This window comes from Schistocerca cancellata, chromosome 3, assembly GCF_023864275.1.
Source record: "Schistocerca cancellata isolate TAMUIC-IGC-003103 chromosome 3, iqSchCanc2.1, whole genome shotgun sequence".
Classification (NCBI taxonomy): Eukaryota; Metazoa; Arthropoda; class Insecta; order Orthoptera; family Acrididae; genus Schistocerca; species Schistocerca cancellata.
This window is the reverse complement of record NC_064628.1, coordinates 685,628,288-685,655,042: the sequence shown is the minus strand read 5'-3', so window position 1 is coordinate 685,655,042 and position 26,755 is coordinate 685,628,288. Positions and strand designations below refer to the sequence as shown.

General features: G+C 38.6%; 1 protein-coding gene across 1 annotated transcript in view; it reads right to left on the bottom strand.

Annotated features, from left to right (window-relative positions):
• Nucleotides 1–739: 739 nt before the first annotated feature.
• Nucleotides 740–26,755, bottom strand: part of LOC126175667 (cytosolic Fe-S cluster assembly factor nubp1) — a 41,732-nt gene continuing 15,716 nt past the window's right edge. Inside the window, exons 4-9 of the mRNA XM_049922580.1 lie at nucleotides 20,839–20,907; nucleotides 18,862–18,894; nucleotides 18,533–18,623; nucleotides 16,307–16,572; nucleotides 11,010–11,196; nucleotides 740–1,004 (exon numbers count right to left, since the gene is read on the bottom strand). Of these exons, the coding sequence (XP_049778537.1) occupies nucleotides 955–1,004; nucleotides 11,010–11,196; nucleotides 16,307–16,572; nucleotides 18,533–18,623; nucleotides 18,862–18,894; nucleotides 20,839–20,907 (696 nt within the window). The 3' untranslated portion in view covers nucleotides 740–954. The remainder of the gene's footprint in view (nucleotides 1,005–11,009; nucleotides 11,197–16,306; nucleotides 16,573–18,532; nucleotides 18,624–18,861; nucleotides 18,895–20,838; nucleotides 20,908–26,755) is intronic.

The window sequence follows — 26,755 nt, the reverse complement described above, 5'->3', positions numbered from 1 at the left end:
GTCATCACTTTTGTCTCTAAGCTGGTCGTAGGTTGTGTTCCAAAAATGAACAGCATGGAGACAGAAGCGATGACACTTTCTGCAGGACTATCATTTTGCAGGATAATACTCAATCACGTACAGTGCAAGCTATTACTGATTTGTTTGACTGATGGGGCTGCTAAATGCTATACCACTTAATGCACTCCTCTGATTTAAGTCCTCGTAAGTTGAACTCGACTTCTAAACTTAAGGAAGCACTTCAGGGCATTCGCTTCAGAACTGCTACAAATTCGTCAGGCAATAGACCACGCCGCTCGAACTGTCAACACAACTGGCACTGCTAAGAGTATCCCACGTCCACATCGCTGGCAATGGGTTATACACAATGCTGGTGACTACTTTGAAGGTCAGTAAAACTTTGAAACACATATCTATTTTGTATGAGCTAGAAATAAATAGTTGCCACTACTAAAGTTCCAACCCTCGTATAGTACAACAGAGAATAAGTAATGTCTTTGATTCTTATGTATCTGGTGCTCACCAATTCTATCACAACGAACTCTAGCCATGGGTTTTACAAATCTGTTATGGACTAAAGTTTATGTAAGTTGGAAAGCAATTGGTATGAACCCATGGGACTGAAATATGAAGAGCCTTTGATGTACTCACTATAAATCTTCATTTTTTCCCCTTCAATAAGGTAGCTTCCTTTCTATAAATATAAAATCTAGGATTTTTACAAAAGAAAACTCAGATGTACTCAAAATATTTCTATTCTCAACCAAATGCAAAACAAATACATGAAAAATCAGGATTCAAAATCACATTAAATCAATTTCAAACACGTATGAGCAAGTGACAGCCAGTGAAATTGTACCTATGCACGATGCTATGAATAAAAAATATTATATACATATGTAATATTTATCACAGATACGTATAACTTCTTCAAGATTTTGTTCGTGAAAATTGTTAGCCAATATCCATGGCACTTGGCTTACTTTCACATGCTGTTGTGATGCCTGCAACAATAAAACAATGAATAAAATCGAATTCATTTAGTGGAAAATATCATTTTATGCTATATATTAAACACATAACTACAGTTGAAATTGCATATTTAAAGTACGTGCATTTTCACAGAGGTTGTAGCTACTATTCAAAACTGCAAATGAGCATTTTATTTAAGTTTGGCTCGAATGATGAGAGAACTACATGAAATAAACCATCAAGCATAGTGCCTACTACGCAAGCAAATCACAAATTACATTATCATGTCTCGGAGTTACACTCGTACCGAAGATTTCTGCTAGGAGGAGATAATGAATGAACCAATGTACTCCAATTAATTAGATAAAGGCGACAGTAAAAGGAAACGATGTGAGAGAAGAGGGGGAAAGCAAAGTAGTCAAGTACACATGATGATCTGGAGTGAAGAGAGTTTCCTTTATGTCCGTGCAACGAAGTGACTCAAAAGTCAATTACATGCTTTAGACACCTAGCACATTCATTTTAGATCTATCAGTTTATTCCTTCTGGACTTGATACCAAGTCCTCCCACTGAAATTGCTTATACTGAAGTACTTGAAAACAACAGATGGTTAAAGGCTAATGGATTACCATGATTTTGACACGACTCAGCACATACAATTCAGTACTTTTCGTAGATCTCACGAGGTATAAAAATCATCGTCTGAAACGATGAAACGTGAGAAATATATGGAAAGGATAGATTGCTACTTACCACATTGAGGAGCTGAGTTGCAGTTAGGCTCAATGAAAAACTTGCTGAACATTTAAGCTTCTGAAGAAAAAGGTCCTTCTTCCAAAACAGCGTGTGACCACACACATGCACACACACACATGGACTGCACCTGAGTCTGATCTGTGAAGCTGTCTGAACTGGGTGGTGAGGGTGAGGAGGCAGTATGGGGCAGAGTGTGGTAAGGGTAGTAGGGTTCTGCCCTAAGGTGGGGAGCAGCCTAACCAGCATGCTCCCCACCCCTCCCATAGGGGTATTTCATCACCAACTGAACCTACGCATATCCTTGTCCATCCCTGTACCACACTTGCTCCCAAACCCTTGCTTCATGGCTCATATCTCTCCAATAGACCTAGATGCAAGACCTGTCCCATACATCCTCCAACTACCACCTCCTCTAATCCTGTCATATGCATCTCCTATTCCATCAAGGCCAAAGCTACCTGTGAAAGCTGTCATGCAATGCAGAAATTAAGCTGCAATCGCTGTCCTGCTTTCTATGTGGGCATGACAACTAACTAGCTGTCTGTTCACTTGAGTGGCCACTGCCAAACTATGGCCAAGAGACAGCTGGATCATCCAGTTGCTGGACATGCTGTCCAACACAATGTGCATCACTTCAATGCCTGTTTCACAGCCGACACCATCTGGATCCTTCCTACCAACACCAGCTTTCCTGAAATGCGCAGGTAGGAAATCTCCCTACAACATATCCCTCATTCCCGTAACCTCCTGGCCTCAACCTTCACTAACCTCTGTCCTCAACCTTCACTAACCTCTGTCCTCTCTCTATCTTTAACCTTCCCCAATCCCACTTCAGCATTACACACACCTTCTATTCCACCAACACACTAAAGTCTTTTCCCTCCATTATATCTATCGTCTCCCCCCCCCCCCCCCAATAGCACAGTCTCCCAACTCTGTACCTAACAGCCTTTCCTCCACCACATCCCTGCATGCTCTCACAAACAGCACATCATCCTCCCTCACCCCTACTCAACCCTACCATCACTCCCTCTTCATGTCCCATACCACCACCTATCCCCACTGCCCACCCAAGATTGCTGCACACGTCAGAAGCAGATGCAGTCTGTAGTCAGGACCCAGCAGCCAGAGACAGTAACCATATGTGTGTGTGTGTGTGTGTGTGTGTGTGTGTGTGTGTGTGTGTGCGCGCGCGCATGCTCTATTTTGGAAGGAGGACATTTTTGGCAGATGTTTAGCAGCCTTTTAATTGTGCATGACTTAAACTCAGCACCTTCTCTATGTGGTGAGTAGCAATCTATACTTTCCACACTGTTGCTACTCTATCTTGGACTTACCATTGTTTAGTGAAATATGAGAAGCAGATAATGAAAAGTTTCTAACATTAGACATAGATCAAAACCTTAATTGGACACCCAAACCTTAGAATTAATATAATGCTTTAGTTAAATTACAAATGAAGTATGCATGATTATTGTTATATGTGATTTAAAAATGAATAAACTAGTTTATTCGGCATATATATATATATATATATATTCACTAAAGAGTTACAGAATCATTTTTGGCGAAACTCAAATTGTCAACTTGTGGGGATAATATTTCTAAAATATAGAAGTTTTCTGTAGGATTTGATGTTAGTTCTAAACATCTTGCAAAAACTTCCTCCAAAACATTCCAACAACTGTTTCATAATCCACATCCATTAATGTCCTATGTCATTAAAAATAGTAAAAGGTGTCAACATGATGCTAGGAAGTCCTTAGTGGAATACAAACAATGGAAGGAGTAAAGGCAACTATTCAGTGTATTAACACGCTGAGCAAGGCTCATAAATAATATTTCAATCATTGTTACAGTGTCACACACTAACTAGGCTGAACAGCCTTTTATGTGGATGCAACCCCCAACCAACTATCCCCTTGAATGAAAGGACACACCAAAACTGTGTCCAACAGCAATGGACAAACCAGTGGCAAACTTGACACTGAGCAGATGTTCAGCTTCAATACCCACTTCAGCAACCTTTATCACCTGGATCCTCCTCTGCAATGCTAGCTTCTCTGAGTTATGGTAGATGGGAACGGTTCTTACAACCCATGTTTAGATCCTGCAGTCCTCTTGGCCTCATGATCTCCACTATGCCTTGTCCCACACTCTCCTCCAACCTGCCCTCGTGCCTCCCACTCCACTCCTTTAATCTATACCTGCAATGTCCTCTCCACAGTTCTCTCTTCCTCTGTTTCATCTTCAGCCTATCCCTCCTCATAACTCACTTCATCATGTTCTACAGGCAACGTACTCTTTCTGAACCATTTTCAGGTAAACAGTGCCACAATCCTAACCCATTCCCTTCCTGCCTCTCCATCCCAACTGTCAGCTTGCCTTCCCTCCACCTCTCCTGCTCCCCTTCTCCTCCAAGTCCTCTCACTCTCCCCACCTGACAACCTCTCACTCCAGTTGGGCAACAGCACCAGGATCAGTACAACGTACTTGTCAAAGGCAGAGAGAAAGACAGAAAGAAAGAGGAAGGAACTTGCCCAAAAGCTTAGCAATGATTCTGATCTTGATTATGTGCCTGTTGATTGTTCCACACCTCAACTGTGCACTGAGTGGCAACATTAATTCTCTTTATTTGTATGTCACCTTGGACTTACCAATACTGTAGGCCACTGTGTGTGCACAAGGACCTCTGTACCCACACTTTGCTATACAGTTTGGCTAAACAGACAATGTTTTCCCGCAGTTTATGATAATTTTTATCGGTCCCTTCAAATTATCAATGTTCAGAATCTTGCTTCTGCAGTACTGTAATTATTAATTTCCACCATTTACATTTAATAAAACAAGATGACTGGTGAAAAAATGCTTAGTGGAAATACAATGTCATTGGGTAGGTGTTGACTTTCAAGTAATGTTTACAACCACAATATTTATAACCATTAGGCAATAAACTTTCTTGAGCTTTGATTTGCCTAATTCTGAATTGGTAGGGGATGTTAAAAGTTTGAGCAATGTGCTACTACTACTTTGTCTTCTAACAATGCCATCCTAACAATAACTATACTGTGTGTAGTGTTTGACATAGTTGTGTTATCAGATGTGGGTTGGGCTAAAACTTCAGTATTATTCCAAATGGAAGGTAAGATAGCAACAATAAACAAGAGCTACGGTAGTTTCTCTTCCAGACAGTATACCAACTACCTTCGACCGCTGAAAGTGTGGCACCTTTTGCAAAAAAACACGTGAATTATTGACATATTATTTTGTTACAAAAATGCATTAACTTTGTTTTGAAGGAAGACATTATCAAGTAGTGTACAACTATGGTTTTGTCGGAATACGTAGCGATTTCTGAAGTGATGGTCAGGCTGTAACTAATAGTAATGCTTAAACAACTTAATTACAATTCTCACACATTTGGGCACTTCTTTTGGAATAATAGCAAGGGATATTCTTCAGCCCCATACATATTCCTCCCGTAGGAACCTAAGCAAAAGATTAGACTAATTACAATGTGCACGGAGGCACTTAAACTAGGCTATTCCAATGCTGCCCCATCATGCATGGGATGCTTGCATGCACTCCTCATCTCGCCCATGGGCAGCCCCACGTGGATAGGCAACCCGCCAGGCAGTCCTACCATGCTGCGTTTGTGCATTGCTCTGTGGGCACACTTGGATGGACACCCAGTTCTTGGCATCATATGTTAAAACTTCGCACTTCATAGCAAACATAGCTATAATGATGTCTTCTCAAAAAATCCCACTGCCATTTTCCATCCACTGGGAAGCACTATTCTTACTTGTTGGTAAAGGTGGGTTGCCTCAGTGCCTAGTGTGCCATAAGATACTTAATACAATCAAGAAGTACAATATTCTCTGTTACAACATATGCCATCACATCACACATTTTGAAGAGCTGGTCGGCAGTGCAAGGAAGCAACTTATTGCCACACTGAAGGGCCAATTACAGCAACAGGTAATTTGAGACAGAAAAAATCCATATCGTAGACTTGGTGCATGTTCTTCATGTGTATCAGTCTCAATTACTCCATGAGGAGAGGTAATGAAGTTTGAAGGATTTTGCCTGTCCAAACAAATACTTTCTTGTCTGATTCGAGGCATGTGTGCCTATATGGAAGACCAACTGAAGGAGAAAGGTCAGAATTTTGTTACTTACTCATTAGCACTTGATGAAACCTATGGTGTAATTCTATTCTATGATGTTCGGGATTGCAGCCGGATCATATTGACTTCTTGCCACAATATTTCGGCTGGCAACCATTCAGTCACCATTTTCAGGTGAGCATCAGCCACTGGAGACTGCTAGTTCACAAATGTCAGCTTCATAGCAAAAACTGATGCGGAGATGTATGCACATTAGAGGCCATCTCAGGAGTGTCCTCTACCAAAATCCACATAATCTGCAAATACTGTTCCTTCTGTGACATGCAGGCACATACGTAAAAATGAAACTAAATGTCCACCCTATGTTAGAATGCACTCATGGTGCTAAAAACAAATGTCACATGTTGCCAGACACATCTTTATGAATAAAATGTTTTCTCTCAGAAGAAATTAAAGAGACCACTGGACCCCAAGTATTGTCCAGTTGAAAGTCACCTTCATGATTTACAAGATCCTGTGCAAGACGTATTTCCAAAAATTCTTTAATCACTGAATCCCAATACGATCTTGCTAGGGCCAACATTTTTGTGGCAGAATAGTCCATAGAGTGTCCTGTGATAATACAATGCTCAGCTACAGCCGACTTACTGGGCTGTGAAAGGCAAGCTAGCAAAATCTGACATTTGTTTTTAGTGCCAGGAGTGAAAGCCAACAGCGTGAACTAGCAGTCTCCAGAGGCAGACACTCACATTAAGATGACTGAACAGTTGCTAGCCGAAATATTGTGGCAAGAAGTCAACACGATCCAGCTTCAACCTCAAAACCTCGCATAATATTAAGTGTGGCGGAAAAACTTAAAGAATTACATCAGACTATGTGTAGCTTGCAATATTTGTGCAGCGTGTTGACTCAGAGCTACAAGTTTTCTAGGAACTTTTAGATGATGTATCTATGGATTCCACAACTGCAGGTCAAAATATATTTTAGGTGGTGTGTGAATCCATTGAAAATGTGTTTGCCATGGGTCAAGCTCAATTCTGTGGTGACAGATGCTGCACCACACACAGTTCTGAGTCAACAAGGTTTTGTCTCTCGTAAGAAACAAATCAAGACCAAATTTGAGAAAGACAACTGTTTTACCCACCAGGATGCCCTTTGTGCAGAAAATGTGCAGTGTGGTGACATCACACAGGTCACGGTACAATGTATTAATTTTGTAAGGCACCATGGTGTCAATCACTGCCAGTTCATGGGATTTTTGGAAGATCTGGAAGCAGCATATGGTGCTGATTTACGTTGTATGGTACAATGGCTGGCAATTAGTAGAGACACAGTGACAAGAAATGGGTTGCGGACTTGGCCTTCCTTCCTTAAATCTGTCAGTTCAAGGAGAGGCTCTGCTTATTCCTACCTAACGTATATGGCAAAATGTATGCATTCATGGAGAAACACTGTCTATGTGAAAGGCAGCTCACTACAGTAAACCTAACATTTATCAAAAGCATTTCATTGCTACAGTTACCTTCAAGACTCACATTTCAAAACTTACAAACAAAATACTGTGCAACTCCATCAATCTAGCAAGACAAGGTTTACAGAACTGTGTAGCCTACAAAATAAATGAATTTTCTGCTGCACCAGATACTGGGTCTTTGGAAATGCAATTATAACTAATAGATTCGCAGGACTGAAATCTGCTCATACATACATACGTATACAGCAATCACAGGCCCTGCAGACGACACTCTGCCACCACAAAATACCTCCATTCCTTTCTGTCTTGTGCTCATTTCCTCCAGGTGTCTCATCTTCGAGTTCGCTGATACTGAATCTGAGTAGAGAATCTCTCTTAGGAAATACACGCATTTTGTGCCCCCTGCTGTTCTTTCCTTGATGTCTGTTTCTATGCCTTTGTCACTGGTAAACCAAGATTCCAAGTATTTGCACTGGAACTATCTTAAACCTCATGCCATCTACGCAAAAAATTCTCCTTGCTCTTGTCTTCTTCCTAATTGCATGAACTCTGTTTTGTGATGATTCACCTTTAGCCCAGCCTCTGGTACATAGTTGTCCATTTTCTGGTACATTTCTTTCAACTCGTGGTTTGATTCACTTAGCAGTACCATATCATTTGTGTATGCCAGACAATTGAAATCATCATCAATCTGTACTCCAGCCCACTCCTGTTGCTTACATTCCTTCACTACTTTCTCTAAGATGAGGCTGAACAGAACATATGACAGAGCATCTTCTAGTCTGAGGCCCATCTCGATCTGAACATTTCTTATGTGACCTCTTGGAAATGCACTGCTTACCTTCATCCATCCACACAAGTTTGCACCATTCTCCAGGATTCTAAAGTCACACACAGCATTGTATAGGCTTTCCTGTGGATGCTGTCATAAACATATTAAAAAATGAAGAACAGACTGTAGATATTGTGGTATCGACCACCGCCTGTCAACTGCACATCGAACTACACATGGCACTAGTCACCACCGCACTTCCCACAACCGCTGCCATGGCCAAGCGGTGCTGCTTCGATGCTGTTATGCCACCATCAATCATCTGCGAGTAACCACGCACTTCAAAGTCCTGCAGCAGATGTATTTAAGTTATGAAAGCAGCTTCTGCCCTACTCACTTGTTACTGTTCTTGCACTTCCTATTCAATGTCGTCAAGTATTTGTCGGCCAGGGTTTTGAACTTTGTAATTATCATTCATAATGTGAAGCCTGACTGGAAAATTCAGAACTTCTGAATTTGTCTTAACAAAGAACTTCTACAGTCAACTGCTACCAGAAAGATATGTATTCATTCTTTTTTTAATGTCATCTGTACTTAGAGTAAAAGATAATTGTCTGTGTTTATAGTGCTCCATGCTCCTGTCATAATGGGAAGAACATAACTCTTGAATTGCACAGACTTCAATGAGATATTACCTGCAGACACAATGCAGGAAAAAAAAAGATGAAGAAGAGTGAGAGGCAACTAAAGAAGATGTGAAGATTGCAATCAAAAGACTCGGAAACAAAATAGCCCCAATGGAGAACAGAATTACAGGCAAATTAATCAAAGGGAGAGGTGAGAGATTGCACTTGGATACCAACTGATCTAGTTGGTATGGAACAATGAGACATTACCAGAAGAATGGAAATTGGTCATAATATGCCTGATAGAAAAGAAGGGAAGCAAAGTGGGATGTGGCAACTACAACGGTATCAACTTGCTGGAAGTAACCTACTGCCTATCAATACCAAGAAAATTACAACCATTCGCAGAGAACAACATAAAGGAATACCAAACTGGCTTTTGACCAAACCAATCGACAATAGATTGCATTTTTATCCTTAAGACAATTATTTGAAAAACACTGGGAGTATGATACTGATGTTTATTGTATCTCATCTTATGCACATGTGGGAGATGAATTTAAACAATGTTTTGAAAAATGGAATAAAGCAAGCAGAGAGTACTTTGAAAGGGTTGAAGGTTCATGGTTAAAATGTGAATAAATAGGTTTAAAAATAAAAATCAGTTCCTTTTGGGTACCACCTCATATTCTCTTCTCTGATCTCAAGATTCACTTCATCTCCTTTCTAATGTCGAAAAAATGTTCCCTTTTCTGCTCATTCGCTCTGCCAGCCACTCAATTCTCACTCATCTTTCTTGTCTTTTCTGTAGCCTTCTGAAATACCGTGTTGAACCTTTTTCTCTTCTTCATTCTCTTCTTTCTTTCAAATGTATCCCCCGCCATACTTAGTATCATGGACTTAATTTCTTTCCACTTTCCCTCCATGTTCTCTTTTGATTCTAATGTTTCTAGGGCCTAAAAACAGTTTTTGACTTCTATAGCACATCATTCTTTAATGCCCTTTCTCACAGTTTTCCAGTATTCAAAGCAGGTTCTAGTGTCTCCTTTGTTAAGATGTTATTATGATGTTCATTCAGAAGAATTGTCAAAATTACATAGGAATGCAGCTAACATTGTATCTATGTATCTCTTGACATACTCTCTTGAACCACTTTTCCATAATGAAGAGGATAAAAACTGAAAAAAAAAGGTCTCAGCTACATGACCCAACACTATGACCGAACACTAAGTCTCAATCTAAATATTCCATCTCTTGTAATCGAAAAGAAATGTCTTGCTTCATACACTTAATAAAATATGGTGCATCAAACCAGTCTTCATGGCCAGATGGAAGTTAAAGATGACCCACATTCAGGATGCCCTTCAACGTCTATGAATGATGCTCATGTCCAAACATCAAGGAAACTATTCATGCTAATCAAAGACTGACTGTCCAAGAGCTTGCAGTTGTATCATGTTATGAAATCCTGACACATCACCTTGGAATGCACTGTGTTACTGCGACATTCGTACCACAGCTCATGAAAGACCATGAAAGACCAGGAAGACCTTCACCTCACAATCTGTGAAGAGTGTTTGGATCACGCAAATGAGAACAAGAGGTTTCTTAAGAGAATCATAACTGATGATGAGATGTTGGTCTACGGTTATGATGTTGCGACCAAGGTTCAGTCTTCACAATGGGTTGGGAAATATTCTCCAAGACCAAAAAAAGGTTCTCAGGTGAGCTCAAATGTCAAAGCCATGCAGATGGTTTTCTTTGCCTTTGAAGGACTGATTAATTATGAATTCATGTCACATGGACAAACTGTTAATCAATGGTGCTATCAGGAAATGTTGTGATGCCTGTGTGAAAATTGAGAAGGAAATGGCCTGAAATGTGGCAAGACACTTCATGACTCTTGCATCATGATAATGCACCAGCACATTCATCCCTGTTGGTGCATGACTACTGAACAAAAAGCAAAATCTCTGTGCTGCATCATCCTTCGCACTCTCCAGACCTGGCCCCTGTGGACTTTTATCTATTTCCAAAGTTGAAAACCCCATTGAAAGGATGAAGATTTGCAACAATAGATAAGATAAAAGAAAATTTATAGCTGGCACTTCACATGATCCAACAAGAGGCGTACCAAGACACCTTTGGGAGTGGAGTATAAATTGTGGAAGAGAGTATTTTGAATGTAGAAAAATTTTGTGGACAAAGTTCTAGAATTTTTTGAACAGATCTTATATAAAAGTGATAGCCTGCAGCACTGTGATCAATATTTACTCACCATGCAGTATAGAAGCAAATGCAACTGCAGCAGGGGATTGGGGGACCTCAGTGAGAAAGTTCTTGCCTTCATCACAAGCACGAGCAAGAAGAGGATCTAATGGAAGACTGCCTAAGAATGGAACATTCAAGTCAGCTGCCATTTTCCTTGCACCTCCAGTTGCTGCTGGAAATATCTCTGACTGCACCTGTAAACATGATTAATAAGTCTTAGAAAATAAAATCACATTTGTGTTCTCAAAAATTAAAAATATATAAGACTAGGAAAATCGTATTAACATATAGAAAATTCAAAACTATCTATAATGGTAATTAATACATTTTCAAAAAAAACTTTAATGCAAAATTTTAATGTTCTCACAGACAGCCCATTTCTTTTTTTTTCTTTAATTTTGGTAATGTATACACAGCACAAACTATTCAAATAAGTAATACATGAACTTGTGGTATCAGTCAGAAAAGTCTCATTAACAACTACTCATCCACACAAAAAAAGTCTATAACTCATCACATCAATTACGAGGAGGCTAGCACTCACCTACAGCTGACTGATGTGTGGCACCTAACACTCAGCAGAAAATTGTGTGTACAAGCTTTTGAGTTCTTGCTCTTTCTCTAGTAGAAGCACACATATTCACACACACACACACACAACCACACAGATACCCAAACATACACATCCATGGTCACAGCGATGCTGACTCTCCACGGTCACAGGCGTGTGCCTTTGGTTGTCTGTGTTATTGTGTGCATGAATGCCTATGCCTCCACTAAGGAGAGAGCAAGAGCTCTAAAGCTATTGTAAATAGTTTTCCGTTAGTTGTTTCTATGCGCCACACATCAGTCAGCTTTAGGTAAGGGCAGGAAAATTTCGTGAAAACCCTAATGCAAAAAATAATGTGAAATTGGCAGTATTTTGTGAAATAATGCAAAATAGACAATTTTTATGAAGTTTTGTGAAATTTGTCATTTTCCCATATAAAGATGTTTGCCTCAAAATTGAGGTTAATTTATAATCTTAATATGAAATTTCATTTCCCGTGTAATGAACTACAATGTGACGTCAAAATTAGCACAAGGAAAAACACAAAAAGCAGCAAAAAAAATAGCAGTGACACTGCCAAAAGAGGTCACCTAATTTGGCAAAAGAAACACTGAAACTGGCGAAAAAGAACACTGAACTTGGCAAAAAACACCAACATTAACAAAAAATAACACCAAAATCGGCAAAGAATAGCACCGAATTTGGCCATAAAATAATTTTTTCCTGTCCCTTGCTGTAGGTGAGTTGTTCCCTTCCCTTTATTTTATGTAAAATGTGAAACAAATATCTAATTATCATCATTAGTTTGAGAAATACACACAGAGTGAACAAAAGTATGAAAATATCAGAAACACAACACATTACCATGCCTAATATGGCATAAGAAAGCTGTTGGCATTCAAAACAGATTCAAGTCATCTCGAAATGGATACACACGTCCTGCATGGTTTCAAGGGAAACTTATCTCATTCTTCCTGCAAAATAATGGCAAGTTCAGGAACGGTGATGGAGGTGGTTAGCAACCACGCACTCTTCTCTCCAATGTAGATCAAAAAGGCCCAATAACATAGGGATCTGGTAACTGTGGTGGCCTGGGGAGATGTGACAGTTCAGCTTCATGCTCACAAAACCAGTCCTGGACAACAAGTTGTGGGATCAAGGGAGCTGTTGTCTTGGAACACAGCATCAGTTTTGGAAACAAACGCTGTACCATGGGATGGATATGATCAGCCAAATTGGCCACATAATCCTTGGCAATAATGTGACCTTGCACAGTAATCATTAGGCCCATAGAGTAACGTGATATGGCTGCCCAAATCACGACTGAACCCTCGCCACATTTCACTCTTGAGACATAAACTCCATCGGAAGTTGGAAACAGTATGAACCACCACCCAAATGACATTCTTCCATTGCTACATAATCCAGGTTTGGTGCTGTCAAGACCTGCAAGTGCAACCTTCATATCTGCAGTGACTTCTGAAGCTATCATCTTGTTATCTGTCATCATAGTTTTCTTCATGGACCATCTGTCATGATAACTCATCACTTACGTTCATCCACGTTGTGACTTAGCTGATGGTGTTTTTGCACTTTCCCCATATGTGGTATAAATCTTCGATATCAACACTTTGGCTCCCTTGGTTGCAGAAGCACCCACCAAACAAGCACCAACAGTTTGACCATGTTCGAATTCACTTAACTTCGACATAATGCACTCACAACTACACAGAACACTTTTCTGACCACGATTGAAACTTGAAATGTATTGAGGACACTGTACAGATGTCACTCATGGTCAAATACAAGAGCCCAACCTACAGGCTCAGCTAGTATCAGCGTTTATGTTGAAGCATGCATTTTTCATGGTGTTTCCGTATTTTTGTCGAACTGCCATACCGACAATCATAGGGATAAAATGGAGTATTTCCCTCCTGACCTTACTGAGTAACTCCCACATAAAATGTTCAAAGTTATTTCACAAATGAAACAAAATATCACACATCGCCGTGAACCTGGAGTAAGAATACAAATTCAGAGGAGAATAACATTAAATTACAAGAAAAGGTAATCTCACCTGAAATCATCACTGACATTAGCAATTAAGACACTAACAAAGAGAATATGTATTTAGCAGCAACATGACCAGAGACATACTTATCATTTCACTACTAGGGTCACTTTGGAACTGGTTGTATTTTGTTATGAACAAGACAGAGTTTTTCCATCTAGTATTATGTCTTAAGATTTTGTAGATAAATACACAAGTGTCACTTGCAATATGGGACCAAACTCTCAACAAGTCTCTTCTCCATTTTCTAGTACACTACATCACTCTGTTACATTAAGATGTTTGCTTATGTTTCATTTCTACCTTTTTCCTCTATTTGTTTTAACTTCACACATTTTTCATACTTCTTCTGTTTCTTAGCATTTGTTCACCTCTCCCCCTTTGCTGCCTCATTTCTTATAGGCTTTTCCCTCCTCCTCTTCCTATCTTTTCATTTATTCAGTTATATTTATATCAAATTACAAAATCCAAGAGTAGAACTCCAATACATAAATAATGAGATGTAACTTTTAAATTTACCAACCATAATAATTGAAGGGACTGATGAAAGAAAGTGCTAACTAACAAGAGAATATTTTGAGTCACTGCATATTATATGATCAATTAAATTCAGAGACTAGAACCTAAATATTATGTAACAAAATAATTTATATAATAGTATTTCCTAGTGGTGTATGTGGTACTAATCAGTGCCAGCATGTGATACCTTTGAAAATACAACTGATAAAGGGGCTACTATAAGCCTTACTAAACTGAGGGTTAACACTTTCTTCCACTGACCCTTCAATTTGTATAGTTGGGATGCAAGAAACTGCACTGATGAACAGGTAACGACATATTCTGGGTTTTAGTTTTTAGAAGGCCTTACACTAACATGAAAAGAACTTTATACTACAAATTAAGAATGTGATAACACAAAAGATTAAAATTACGGAATTATACAGGGTGTTCAGAAATTCCCATTATGAACTTCAAGGACTTGTAGAGGGGAGTGAGTACATAATACTTTGTGCAGGAATCCATGTCTGGAAACGTACAATTTTCATTCAATGATGGTTTCAATTCAGATGTTTAACTCATCCACTTCTGCTTGAGGAACTGAATTAGGCATGATGCAGTACAAGTTTTAAGTAACAAACCAAAAGAAAACATAATGAAACATCCATTTATCATAGTTTTATGCAAAGTTTAATTTACAAGACTCCTGCAGAGACAGAGGAAGATCTGCTGGCATGAGTTCCAACAGCTGCACTGGAAAATGAAGAGACACCAGCTGGAATGGAGAGTGCGTACCAGAACATACTTCGTAGATACAGTGTCTGTAACAACGGCAGTAGTCGCCACATCGAGTCATTGTTGTACTGCATTAGAACTGACTGTATGTACAGTATGCTGGGTTCTTTTTTGCTTTGGAATAAAGTAAACATGCAATGTTTAAATTTTAATGCAAACAAACATGCTTTAATGATAAGTGGATGTTTCTTTAGCTTCCTTTGGACAGTTACCTAATAGCTGTACTGTGTCATGCCTAATCCTATTCCTCAAGCAGAAGTGGATCAGTTAAACATCTGTGTTAAAACGGTATGTTTCTGGACATGGGTTCCTATGCAAAATATTATACACTCACTCCCATCTACACATCCTAGAAGTTTGTAACAGGAATTTCCAAATACCCTATATATCATATCTGATATGTACATGTTGCATCCTTGATGTAGCAGCTGCTATTCAGACTGTCTTCATTATGTAGAAGTCAAGACTGCATGTTGTATTTGATATCACCCCCAACTGTAATACTTGGGTTTTCTATGTTATGATGCTCAACCAGAGAGCTTACCAGATTTTGGTCACCACATAAGCAGATAATACATATGTCGCCATTGCTGTAGGCCAAACTCAAGCTCGACTTGCCCAAAGGTATATTTTGTCAATCAGTACTTGACCCGTTTTGAAGGCAACAATCAACTGCCACTTAAACTCAAGTTACGTTTTGATACTGTACCTCACAACCTTGATGAAGCATACCAGCCTCTTCCTTTAATTTTTCACTTCAGTTAGGACAGTGTAGTGTAACACTGGTGCTTAGTGGTCACGCAAGGGAGGGCACTGCTGGGACTATATCTATGCCGCCTCTCTGTATGTTAATAACTTACTATTGGCACAACGCTCTACACATCTTGCAAGATGTGTTTCATTCAGGCTACTCTTTTCAGGTCATGCAACTTTCATGAAGGTTAGTGTATATTACAAGGTGCAAGAACGGATGATGATAAAATACCGTGGCAGTATCAACAAATGAAAAGATAAAATTCCTCATAATTGTGCTCACGGGGGAACATGATCCACCAAAATATATCTCAATGTTTCTACACGTTTTCCTCTATCTAGTTTTCAGTCAAATCCTGATAAAGAAATCTGCAGTACACAAAAGCTTAAGATTTGTTTTTCAATAATAGCTCAAGGCTTATCTATAAATTTTATTTCATGTCTTTATAGTTTCTTATCCTCATCTTCTGTGTTATTTAATTTTTCTCTGACCTGTATCATATCAATCAACATCCTATTTTTAATCACAAATATATAGACATACACACACACACACACACACACACACCTGCTACCTTATAACAGTATGTCTAAGGCAATAACAAATAGTTGAAAATTTACTTATGCACTTGTGTACCTTGCATTTTGGACAGACAAATGCAGCCATATTCTCTACAACACCTAAAACAGGAATTTGAACTTTCCTGCAGAAATCAATCTCCTTTCGGACATCCAGTAAAGCAACTTCTTGAGGTGTTGTAACAATTACAGCTCCCGTTAGCCCAGCATTACTTAAATACTGAGCAGCTGATAAATGTTCATCTGATGTACCAGGTGGAGTATCAATCACAAGATAATCCAACTCACCCCAGTCAACATCACTGAGAAACTGCCGTATCATGCCTAGAACCAGAAAAAGTGATGTTACATAACCTTTTGCACCAAACTGAACTAAAACTGTTATGGAAATGTAACTGAGCAAACACAATTGTGGATACCTTTTTACAACAGACAATTCCACTGACTAAACGCAACAACAAAATTATTTCAATGTCCAAAGCCAAAGTTTGCACGTTAAACTATTTTACTTTTTTAAAAGTGTTGCTTAGCTCTGAACTATGTTTTCAATGTTTTCAGATACATGAATATCACGAAAATGACTACAACACCACACATTATATTAAGAAAAAAAGAAGAAAGATTAAGAGTTTAACAGCTCGTTGACAATCTCATCAGACATGCAAAGTGAATTAGTAACTGATGACACAAACAATGCATTTGCTAGTTGTTCAGTGGCATACATAGTAGCGGGAAAGGAAGCTCTTACAATTGTGTGAAGTCTTATTAAAGGAAAAAAAGAGATTAATAAATGGTTCATAACCAATTCATTGACATTTAACTTTGATGTGTACACAGAGTGTTCAGAAATTACCATTGCAAACTCCTAGAACTTAGACTGGAATGAGTACATAACATTTTGAATAGGAACCCACATCCGGAAGAGTACCGTTTCCACGTTACAGTCGTTCAAAAATGTTTTTGCAAGGTAGCTAAGCAACAGCGTAGTCATGGTGGGATGTGGTTACGTCAGACTGGCTGATGTCATTTGACATCTTTTCTACCTCTCTGACCTGGTTCGAGCCTGATTCATGTGTCTGTGAGTGTTAGGGCAACATCATCGAGTACATGTTTGCAAAACACACTGATGTGATCCTTCTGAATGGCAAAGCTCATGGTAAAGGAAAAGTTGCTTGTCGCTTTATCGAGATCATTCTCAACAATGTATACATCCAATGCATACCCTTTTCACCACAATTACGCAATGGCTTCAAGAAAGGGTACCCTCACTGTCATCATGCATGGCTCTGGTGCTCCAACGAGACACGACACACCCGAATAGAAAAAGGGCATACTACAACAAGTATACAATGCAAAACAAGTGATGTAGTAGTTCATGCCCAATCAATTACTTGTAAAACTGGTTCCATTACCAACATCTTTTCAAGTGGCAGTAGCACGGTAACGATATGTTTCCAGACATGGGTTCCAGTTCAAAATATTATCTACTCGCTCCCTTCTACAAGTCCTAGAAGTTTGTAACTATAATTTTCAGCTTTTGCACATCCTAAGTGCAGTAAGTAAACACTGGAAGAAACTGTTGTCTGGGAGTGGAAGGGGGAGGGGGGCAAGGTGTTGTTATTCATGAAATTGAGATTTCAATATTTTTTACTTGTTGCACACCCTTGAGGACCACTTCACTATCGATCTTTGAAATAAAGACTAAATCTACGCATATTCTCAAGTGAAATACCTAATCCATGGTATAGCTTTTTGACATGTTTGACATTCACAAGGATCTTCTTGCTATAGGTCTATGGAAAAGAATAATGTATCTCATGTAACGAGACAGAGACACCATGAGCAATACAGTTATGTGCCAGGAGTGTGCAATTTTGCAAAGATACGAGGTGTAAATAATCTTGGCATATCTGCTCTCAAACAGCTTACAGCTAAAACTGAAATGTGCATTATTTGCTGTTCTTTTCTGACACATTTTGATTGATTTCTAAAAAAAAATCATTTAATCAACAAAATTACAGGTGGCAATCGACATTCACATGATAGGTTCTTGCTTACTGGTTGAATGCTTTGCCACTTATTTCCTGCATACCTATTTCATACTGAAATGTTACCAATCGCATGAGAATAACTGATTCCGGTAAATCAAAAATTAATTATATTAGCTATCTATTTTCAATTACATACCCACAGGCTATATCAAATCAGCTTCACATATTAGGCAATAACCAGTTTCCTACTTTCATCCCAGTTCTACTTTTATGCCCAAACATGTTAAACTCACCATTCTTCTTTGGGCCTCTCCATATGATGGCTGATTCTGGACTCTCCAAAAGGAATCCAATAGACATGACAGACAAATTGTCATCTACAAACTGAAAAAATGTAAATGCATCAGAGTCATACAAGAAATACTGCACATGTGCACATCAATTTCAGGCACAAAAATTAAAACTTTTTCCTTTTTTTCTTTAAAAACATGAAAGAAAGAAATGAATGAAATATATTAGTTCCATTCTTCTGTATCTCAGTCAACAGTATAAACATTTAAGACATTAATAACTTAGTGCATATCTAACAATTCATTTACATTGTACACAGAATAATACTCACCACAGGTGACCACCCAGAGAGGCTCTGATGAACCTATAAACAAAAGGAACAAATGCTGCATCACTGACAAATAAAAATTAAAAAAAGAATACATCTGAATATAGTAAAATATTTCCTGCACCTTGAATAAAAAAACATTGTGATTGAGAGAATGCAGTGATTGAGGGCTGCATTGTTGACATGCAGCCAGCAACACCTGACATGGTTCTGCACATGGCAACAAAACAGGCAATACAGTTAGCACACCACTCAACACATTGAAATGTCAGTCACGAAGTTATTTTAATGTAGTTATAGTCTCCAAAGTGTAAAGATTGTAGAAGATGCCTTAAAAAAGTACCATGATGCAATTTAGTGATAAAAATAGTTTATGAGTGTGAGTAGGGGAGAGAATGTAGAGGAAGGGAAGGTGACTAGATTTAACATCTCAGCCATAGGAGATGCAGCACTAGGTCAGGTTAGGGAAGGAATGGGAAGGACATCATGTCCCTTCTGAGGAACATTATGCGATGGAAGGAAGTTAGAGGGGGAGGCAGGGGGTGCAGAGAGGTGGGAGGGGAAAGAGAAGGTAGATGGAGGGACCTCTCACAAAATCATGTTCTATGCCGACATTGTTTCCATAGTCAAACCAGTTACATATAGAGGATTCTTACAGTCAAAAAGGTACAGTACTAAACTCACCATGTCATATTTTGAACATCCTACCTAAGCTTTTGATGTCACAGCTTTAGCAACTTCATGAATCTTTCTTTTGAAATACCAAATCATTACTGATTTGACAGCATAAATACTCTCATTTCATAGTCTTTATAAGCAGGCAGGATGCCACTATGCTTTTACAGCAACAGAAGTATCTTCAAAATGACATGGTCATCAGAGAACTTTAACAATGCCATCTCATGTGGGCTGTCTTTCTGTCTGTCCCATTGGAAACAAGCACTGGAAACTTCCACGTATCAAAGTGATTTACAAACACACAGAGCAAAGACACACCTTAAGATAAATCTTATTAGAATGAAGTTACTTGCATCCTAAAGTTTATTCAGATTTTCAAATACGTAATTGTTTACCATCAACATCCTCTGACATCCATTACATTTTAATCAAGTTGCAAGATATGTAGCTTAATCGCCATAGTTGTAATAGTGCACGATACCATATTAATTTCTATCAACAATGTGGGATGTGACAGTTGCTGTGTAAATAATGCAGGAGTATATGGGTGGCAACATTTGTTTAGTGATATATGATATTGAAATGTCAACAAAAGGTACTAATAAAATCAACAAGTCAAGCTGTACTGCAGTGCTTCTGTTGTTTAACCAATGAGTCTTCAGAATTTAAAAGACAGATATTAAAAACAAGCTTGCTGTGGCAGACAGGCAGACAGTGAATATGGTCTATGTATATGGAGGATAATGGAGTATCACTAAGTGTAATCTTGACGTACCAAATTTCTTTGAAAAACTGTATGTAGCGGCTTACAAATTTCACATATCCTTTATCACAAATCACAATACAAATATTTAGTACACAAACAAAAACTGTGGCTAAGATAAGTGAAACAGTGCTGACTGGGTGGCAAATCCCTAATAAATATTGCAATACATTACACTTTTTATCAACACCAAACATGCTCCTGTTAAATTTTATTGTTATATTGTAATTCACGTTATACTATTAATTATATTCTGATTATGCGACACTGTGTAATAAACTAGACACCCAGTATTAAATTTCATAGCTGTAGAAACTATTTGGTGTTAGTTATGCTACTTGTAAAAACTATATTTTACGCCAACCAAGCTGTAGAGACAAACTTCTGAATTTTACTAATTAATATCTGTTATTTCATATCTATCTTCCTCCTCCATAATGTCTATACTTTCCCTCACCCAATTAGTTCACTAGAGTTCGTGAACCACTTCCTGTGATATATAAGTAGAGAACCATTGACGAAACAAAGTCGAAACTTACCTGTTCCCCAAGCACCCCCATTATTCGAGGAATGGAAGGTCCGCAGATATCTATATCCAACACAGCAACCTGTAAATCAATGAAATTTTGTTTTGATTATGTTTGTAGATGATTTATGATAATGTAATAGATGAATAGTATATCACAAAGAAACTGTCTACTGTGAGTAAAGGTATGTAAAGAGTCTGAACTTCTGAACCTGCATTTTCAATAGTTTAGGAATGAATTATTTCAACATTATGCCCTGTTCCATTTTCTTTCTAGGTATCAGAATCACAATTACATTTCCTGCAAAATGATACAGAAAAAGATACTAACATGTACAAGAGAACATGAAAGTTATTAACAGCAACTTTCCCAAAGTACATTCCTTGAAATAAGAGTTACTAAAATAAACCAAACAATGAAAACTCCAGATAGGTATATCAACAATGTCGGGGTTGGCAGTTCCGTGCGCATGCGGTGTGTGTGTGTGTGGGGGGGGGGGGGGGGGGGAGGGGGGGGGAGCGTGTGCTTGCCTCCCTCTCTCTCTCTCTCTCTCTCTACTGGCGAAGGCTGTGACTGAAAGCTATATGTCAGTGTCTTTTAATCGTGTCTGTCTGCAACTTGACATGTCTTCTTTTCCTACATTGCTAAGTTACTAAAATACTCCAGCAACTGGATTTTTCATTTAAGAAAGTGTGGAAACATGGTGAGAGATTCACAGACAAGGTACAAAATGAAACTGCATTCCTTATCATTCTAGTTCAACTACAGTATTGTAAAAAGAAAAAAAAAACAGGTTTTTTTTTATCATTATAGCTGAGAGACTTGAAGTAAAAATGATGTGTAAATATTCACTTTTAATTAAACGGAAAAAAATGAAGTGCAAAAAAATTATTCATAGTTAACATTATGTAAGAAGGCAGATAGTTGATCAGTGTGTTGCTTTCATGAAAACTACAACTAATTAATGCATAGAGAGATTTCATGAAGGGCTTAATACGGTGGCTTTTACCAAAGAGCAATTGATTTTGACAGATAAGAGTAATATTCAAGATCAACTAATCCAAAAATAAAAATAAAAAGACCCGCCAGAATGCTAACACACACTTAGGTGACTGGCTAACATTACAGAGGCAATTAGGTACTGCAACACGCATGTCAGTAACTCTCAGTGACAAATGACATCCACATGTCACTGCAAGAAGAAGAAAAGAAAATAAGCAAAACTTTGTTGCAACTATTGTATACTTGAATGCACCAATCAAAGAAGATTAACAAAATTACAAAAAAAATTCAAAAACATGTCAGAGTGCATTAATTAATTACTGCAGTTGCTATAGAACATCTCGGTCATTGGTGAGAGGAACTACTCTTGATATCAAATATTATATTTCAAATCAAACACCGTAATAATGAGTGTCATTGCAAAAACATCAGCTGTCAGAAGTGGTTGTCAGTCTAAAGGCTGGTTTTGTGCAGCTCTTGACACGAGTCTATTCTGTTTAACCTCTTAATCTCAGCACAATCTCCTCCCCTCTGTCCCCCCCAACCCCCCTCCCCCCCCACCCCCATTAAACATCTTCCTCCATTACAAAATTAAATATTCCTTGATGCCTCTGTATGTGTCATATCAATCTATTTCTTCTTGTAATCAAGTCATGACTATGAAGCTCTTCTTTCTGACTCAGTATCTCTCCATTAGTTATTCAATTTACCCATCTAATCTTCAACATTTCAAAAACTTCTATTTTCTTCTTGTCTGCACAGTTTCACTTCCATACTAGGCTACACTCTCCAGACAAATACTTTCAGATAAAACTTCCTAACAAAGTTATATCTGAAAGTATCAAATTTTTCTTTTTCAGAAAAGTATGCCATACAAATGAAAAATGCAGATAAGTCTCTTTAGATTCTCCATTAATCCTTAAAGGTTTTTTTGTTGATTTGTTTTCTGATGTCTTGTTCCTTCGTATCTTCATAACTTACTTGCCCTAAAAACTTTAAATAGCATTTCAATACAGACCAAGTGAAAATTACAGCACTTTATGTATATTTCTGTCTTTCTTTATTACTTCTAAAAAAAATTCTTTGAGTTAATACTGCAGTGTGCCTAGCTGAATGATCAAATGCTTGTGTGTTATGACAAAATGAAGCACTTTTTAAAAAAGAAATAAAATGAGGAAATGGCAGAATGATTGTATAAAGTTTAATTAAAAGAAAAAGAAACTTTCAAATGCGTGCTAAACATCAAAGAGGACCAGATCAATAACAACAAAGAAGTATGATTTCATAGGCAGAGGCCAAGGCTGTCAGAGCCACAAACAGCAGCAGATCAATAAGATAAGAGCCAGGAGATGGAACATGGTGACACAAGCACCTTTGCTTGAGAATGGTACTGGGTGGTACTGCACACACAACTTGCCTCCTGACAGAAAGATTGCTATCTCACCCAGATATACACCAAACAGAAGGGTAATACATAACTACAATGTCAATACAGAACACCTTATTTTCATAATTATAAATGTTCTACTGGAGAATAATTCCTTATGCAGATACCTGCATAACTGTGAACATTTCTCTTCATATTATATTTGGGGGGGAAAAGGAAAAGGTTGAGGGGGGGGGAGGGGGGAGAACAGTAACTAACCATTGTTAATACTTAACAATATTCACACACACACACACACACACACACACACACACACACACTGCACTTGCAAACAACAAGGCGAGTCAGCCCATCTGATATACACTGAATGACAATTGAGGAAGCAGTTCTAACACTGTGAAGTGGAAGAATAGTGGTATACTAATGTAAACTTATTTTTTCTGCACAACTCGCACTTTTAATGTACGTGTCTGGCATGTGCTTAATTGTGGCTGTACAGAGATAGCTAGTGCGAACTTCTTTTCAAAACATTTGATCAATGAAGGGGGTTGGGCATTCTTCTAAGCTGTGAGGTAATAACATGCAATGGAATGGCCTACTGCATTACAGTAAGTCCCCCCCCCCCCCCCAAGTACGTCTGGCATGTCACTATTTTCATTCCCATGCATTCTTCCCATATGAGTGGGTACCCAGGAACATTTCACTGCAATAAGACAATGCTGGCCACACTGTTCAGAATCAATTTGTTCAATGGGTGCATCTGTTGAATACTGTGAAGATCTTGGTCACATCCCAACTATTACAGTTCTTTCAGGATTGAGTAAAACTGTGTACAATATAGTGTGCATTCCCTTGGAGAGTGTATTTGGAAGATGCTATTGTGGAAAACCAGTTGAGCAGCCAACTGTCTCTCATCACCAGGCTCATCAATACAAATGAACCTAAACTTTTAGTGCTGTTTTCTAATTCAAGGCACAAGTCTAAAGCATAATTTGGACTGAAAGACTTCTTGCATTCTGACAAATTTAAAAGTATCCTGGGTCCCTGAAATTTAAGTATTTATTACAGGCCTAAGGTAAAACATTCAAGTTCCCTGCATCTAGATTTGTGAGATGCTTCTTTGCTCTCATCCCAAAAGGGCTCACTACTGTTATAATGTAAATCTGTCCTCGAGCACCAAGGCTGGTTGACCATCACAGAGCTCTCCAGAATGAGATTTTCACTCTGCAGCAGAGTGTGTGCTGATATGAAACTTCCTGGCAGATTAAAACTGTGTGCCGGACTGAGACTCAAACTCGGGACCTTTGCTTTTCACAGGTAATCTGCCAGGAAGTTTCATATCAGCACACACTCCGCTGCAGAATGAAAATCTCATTCTGGAAACATCCCCCAGGCTATGGCTGAGCCATGTCTCCACAATATCCCTTCTTCCAGGAGTGCCAGTTCTGTAAGATTCACAGGATAGCTTCTGTGAAGTTTGGAAAGTAGAAGATGAGGTACTGACTAAATTGAAGCTGTGAGGATGGGTCATGAGTCGTGCTTGTGTAGCTCAATCAGTACAGCACTTGCCCGCGAAAGGCAAAGGTCCTGAGTTCGAGCCTCAGTCCGGCACATTGTTTTAATCTGCCAGGAAGTTTCATCACCAGTGCTCTTTTAGACACAGACATTTTGGTGGAGATATCACCCCAGCTCCCTCCTACCTTTGCTTTGATGCACCCACGCAGCTATAGGACAGTAATGTAAACCCTGAGCCATGGTGCAACTAGGCACTTTCCACGTAAACAAACCATCATCGGAGGTGAAAGAAGTAATAAGTGTCAGAAAGAAGCTTAAACCTGGGTAAGATCTGAACCCTGGACTTTTGGATGTAGCCCAGTACTAACCCACAATATTCCTGTTCTGCAGCTTATAAATAAATACATGCTCTGATGGTGTTCAAGTAATGAGATTCAAGATGGTGGAAAGTAGGAATAACTCAACCTTATAATTATGTCACATCAAAAGCAATTTCTGCCAGGTGGAAAGTGGTGTTTTACCAGCTTCTATGTGTACGATGAGTATATCAGTAGTTCTAAGGGCACCTATCACCAGGTTAATTCCATCACAGAAGGTACTAGGGCCTACCTAAAATTCTTTGATAAGAAGAATGAACAACTCCATGGCAGTATTGTAAGTAGGATAGATTGCTACTCACTATATGTTAAAGATGCTGAGTCACAGACAGGCAGAACAAAAAGCCTTCTTCTAAAGGAGACAACATACACACAAGCACAACTCACATACACATGATCACTGTCTCTGGCCACAGAGTCTGGACCGCGAGCAACTGCAGCTCACATGTTTAACAGTCTTTTTGTTGTATCTGTCTGCAACTCAACATCTCCACTATACTGTGAATGACAATCTATCTGTTTCATAATACTGTCATTAATCCATCATGGATTTAGCAGTGTTTGAAAAATTCCATGAGTTTTACAGCCATAGTCCACACAGGATTTAACTAACATCTTTAAAAAATATGGGTATGAAAGACTTGTCTGCCCCCTCAGCTGTGTTACTGTGGCACTTCAAAATACATCTCTTAATTTAAACTCTTCCAGCTACGGCCACCAGTTACTCTTCCGATTGAATATAAGTCCCAGAAATCTCTAGTAACCTGCATGCCTCTTTCACTGAAGTATGCAACTGGTTTCCCTAAAGTCCCATCTGTCCATGTACCAGAGAATGTGACACTTCCCTCCCTTGTCTTTGTGAGTAAGAAATGGCATCCACAGCCTTTTTAGTCATTGATCAGCAGTCATGGTACCCAGTATACCTGCAGCTTTTTCAAGTCAGCATTTTATGAAAAATTTGGGTCAAATTTACATATTGGACCCCTCCTTAAATCTTAGTTGTGGAGACAGACTGATCTGTTGCACAGCCCAAGGTCTAGGTTAGATAAGAAGGTGACAATTTGATTGTGAGTTGGTGAACCAACAAATGTGAAAGTAGAAAATCTGTTACTGGTAATAAATTGACTGGTAATGAAGTTTAATGCTTACATCTGTGCCAGATTGAAAAAGCAAGGGAGGCCCAATACATAACTTTTACTGGATTTTTTGCTCAGATGCCTATGTTATCTGGTGACCATTCATTCTGTTATCTTCCACAGCCACATCCTGAACTTTTGAAATGTTTTCTATGTGATGATTTCAACTGTCCAGTAGATACAAATTTCAACTTCCGTGACCATATTTAAACTCATTAACCCAGATATTAGCATCAATGTGTACTATGTCTAAACTTAAGCCAATTAGGTTTTGACTGAATTTTCTCTGTTGAGAAACAAGGAGTGATCCGAGTTACTTGGTAAAAGACTTTCTATAGCCAAGATTGCATAAATACTTCTTATTTTTGACAACCGATTTCGATAGACTTTGCTCTCGTCCTCTGGTCTGTAACATACTGCACATACATGGAATACATCTCCTTTCATGATTTTATGACATAATTTTTGAGAAAAAAAATATTTGTTTCACATTACAATGAACAGTTTCCTTT